At 40.7% G+C, this 3,315-nt stretch overlaps 1 protein-coding gene across 1 annotated transcript in view; it reads left to right on the forward strand.

Moving 5' to 3' along the window:
- The window catches only part of upb1 (ureidopropionase, beta), an 11,700-nt gene that overhangs the window by 2,439 nt on the left and 5,946 nt on the right, over positions 1 to 3,315 (forward strand). Inside the window, exons 2-6 of the mRNA XM_015396628.1 lie at positions 1,058 to 1,229; positions 1,379 to 1,466; positions 1,547 to 1,641; positions 1,727 to 1,885; positions 1,961 to 2,130. Of these exons, the coding sequence (XP_015252114.1) occupies positions 1,058 to 1,229; positions 1,379 to 1,466; positions 1,547 to 1,641; positions 1,727 to 1,885; positions 1,961 to 2,130 (684 nt within the window). The remainder of the gene's footprint in view (positions 1 to 1,057; positions 1,230 to 1,378; positions 1,467 to 1,546; positions 1,642 to 1,726; positions 1,886 to 1,960; positions 2,131 to 3,315) is intronic.

A 3,315-nucleotide genomic window follows, 5' to 3' on the forward strand; every position in this document is an offset into this window, starting at 1 on the left:
CTGGTGGAGAAAGTGGACAAAGCCTCCAGATCCTAACACTGATTAGTTTACCGTTTGTTGTATCCACCCCCCAAAAGCCGTCTCTGTCAAATAAATTCACCAAAGGCTGCCTTTTTCACCTGACTCTCGGCAAACAATGAAATATCACAGTGATAACAAAATATGTTGGTTTGCTGGTTTACCTCTAGAGAGCAGTATTACCGTAGATCGTCCCAAGGAGGACTCGGCACAGTTCGGTTTTCAGAGGGTAGTGTAAATTAGGTATAAGACTCTCTCCAATGGAGGAGCATTACAGCTGGAATCAGTGATGTCGTAAGGAGAGGTAAAAGCATGTGATGTTCTGAGCCTCACTGGCAAACAGAACACTTGGCTTGTTGTGCACAATCCCACAGCCAAACATGTTATGATCAACTGTAACCATCTACTGTAGCTCTCATTATGGGTGAAACTAAGACAAGCAGTCACAACCTTTATTTCAGAGGAAACTCTGAGCCAGACTTTTCCCATCAGCAACGCTGTCTCAACTGAGAAGGGGATGCATCTTCCCTGGATCTATGCCTTAGAAAAGACATAACAGGAACTATAGGCTTCCCTGCAAATGTCTGCAAATCTGCAATTCTGGCAGGAGAGGCTGAGAGTTTAACCATTCAGGCAGGTTATCTCACTGCTCCATGAAATGGTGAAGCATGTTACGGATAATCCTTAGACAATAAGGGAAATCTGGTTAAATCAATTTAAAAATTGCTCATTTTATTATATTTTCATGTGTAAACAATATGCCAACTGTTTACAGACTTGGTGGTTAAGCAACTGCACTAAGCAAGTGCTTAATTTTGGGGTTGTGTTTATGTTTATTGAATGAGTTTTTGATCAATAGTTATGGTGTAGTCTTTTACCATAATAGAGGGGACACCATTATGAATCACGGCTGCATCAGGAAAGGTCTATGAGCAACTCCCAGTGAGTAACTGTGGCAATATGGAGAGCAGCTGAAGAGAAACATACATGATGGTTAATGTTTGATTATTGATTTTACTTTATCAAAATCATTTTAAAGGAGGTTGGAGCTTCCAACCTGCGCCATTGAAGCTGCAGCTGAGCGTGAATTTGAGCTAAAAGGATACAAGTTTGACAGCGCACAGGAGCAGCTGAGGCCACCTAGAAGAGTCAGAGTGGGGCTGGTTCAGCACCGCATTGTCCTGCCTACTGATTCCCCAATCTTGGACCAGGTCAGGACTTCCACAGTACATTCACCACCATTTACCAGCAACCCAGATACAGGCTGATGCAGGAATGCAGGAAATCTTCTTTTTCTTCTGAAGGTTTAGGAGTGTACAATATTCTAGATTACAAAAAAATCTATTTTGTCTGTTTACAGATCAATGCTATGCACAGCCGTGTTGGTGAAATTGTAGAGGTCGCTGCCATGTGTGGTGTTAACATCATTTGCTTTCAGGAAGCCTGGAGTGAGTGTACAAAATGTATAAATTTATGACATATGATGGAAAGGTCACATAGAGCAGGCCTGCACACTTTATGTTTATAGCCATGCCGTTCGCGTTCTGCACCCGGGAAAAAGAGCCTTGGACAGAATTTGCAGAGTCTGCAGAGGAAGGAAACACCACACGATTCTGCCAAGAGGTAAATTTAACAATCATCTATGCTGCTAAATCAATATATTGGACTGCATTACATAACCCTGACTATTCCGTAATTCTGCCACTAGCTTGCTAAGAAATACAACTTGGTAGTTGTCTCCCCAATTCTTGAAAGAGAGGAGCTGCATAGTACTCTGTGGAATACAGCAGTGGTGATCTCCAACTCGGGGAAAGTGCTGGGAAAAAGCCGGAAGAATCATATTCCCAGGGTCGGAGACTTTAATGAGGTTAGCAGGAAAACTATGAGCTTCACTGCAGCTGTGGAGTACAACAGAACACTTTGTCTTGTTCTTTACCCTTAGTCCACATATTATATGGAGGGTGACACGGGCCACACAGTGTTCCAGACGCAGTTTGGAAAGATTGCTGTGAATATCTGCTATGGGCGTCACCATCCCCTCAACTGGTTCATGTACAGCATGAATGGAGCAGAGATCATTTTCAACCCTTCTGCAACAGTTGGTGCTCTCAGGTAGGAAATTGGCCGGAGTCCGGTTCTCTTTAATACGAAAGGGATAAAAAATATTTTTCTTTAAAGTGTCAATTTTAACATTTCATAATTTAACATAAATTGCCCTTAAAAACATGGGTTACAGAATGGTTGATTACCCTGCTGTTAGAATTAAGCCAATCCTACTGTTTTCAGTAAAATGTTTGTTTTTTTAATCATTGGGAGCCGAATAGGCATATTATTATGACCACATGCCTTATACTTAGTAGAGACATGCACTCCTATCTGACCACTGAATTGGCACCAAGGGATAAGCTGCAGATATTTTAAGACTTCTAGGTGGTGAGTTGGGAAATTCATGGATCAGATTTGTTTGTTTCAGAATATCCTACATATTCAGATGCACCTCTGCATCAGTGTCTGACTGCTTAGACAACACTTTCACTATTCCTAAATCCAACATATTTTAGCTAAACGTCAGTATTGAAATATTAACAGCAAGGCTGTCCATAAAAGGACGTGATTAATTAGATCTTCTGCCGTTTTCCCATGGTCCTGTTCTAAAAAATGTAACTTCAGTTAGCTCATCTTTTGGAATGGAACCCAAATGGCCAGCCTGATGCATTCAGATTTCCATCTATTGTTCTGTATTTTGTTAGAGCTGTTAGAGCTGTTCCGCCCTTCTAAATGCTTCCATCTGAAGTAAAAACACCCCATTGGAACTGGAATTCTTTATATGCTTTGACCCAGTTATCTAACCATTACTACTCAAAGACAACTCCTGTTTGCTTCATACAAAAGCAGAAAATGTAAAGTAATTCAGGTCTTTATGTCTTAGAGACATGCCTGTAGTCTAAGTAATGGGTCAGTTTCTGTAGGATTAATGGGGAAATAAACCTGAGTATCATTAGCATAACAGTGAAATTAATCCGATACTGTCTAATAGGAAGATGTGTTATTAATTTTCCGTTTCAGTTTCAATTCAGTTTGTTTATATAGCGCCAATTCAAAACACATGTCATTTCAAGGTTCTTTACAGTTCACCAGATCATACCGTCAAATTGATTCAAAGTTTTCTATCTAAGGAAAACCAGTTGATTGCATCGACTCATTGACTCAGATGCAATCCCTAACACAAAGCATGCTTGTTGCGACACTGGAGAGGAAAAACTCCCTTTTAACAGGAAGAAACCTCCAGCTGAACCA

Source organism: Cyprinodon variegatus, unplaced genomic scaffold (assembly GCF_000732505.1).
Source record: "Cyprinodon variegatus isolate N-32 unplaced genomic scaffold, C_variegatus-1.0 Scaffold809, whole genome shotgun sequence".
Taxonomy (NCBI): Eukaryota; Metazoa; Chordata; class Actinopteri; order Cyprinodontiformes; family Cyprinodontidae; genus Cyprinodon; species Cyprinodon variegatus.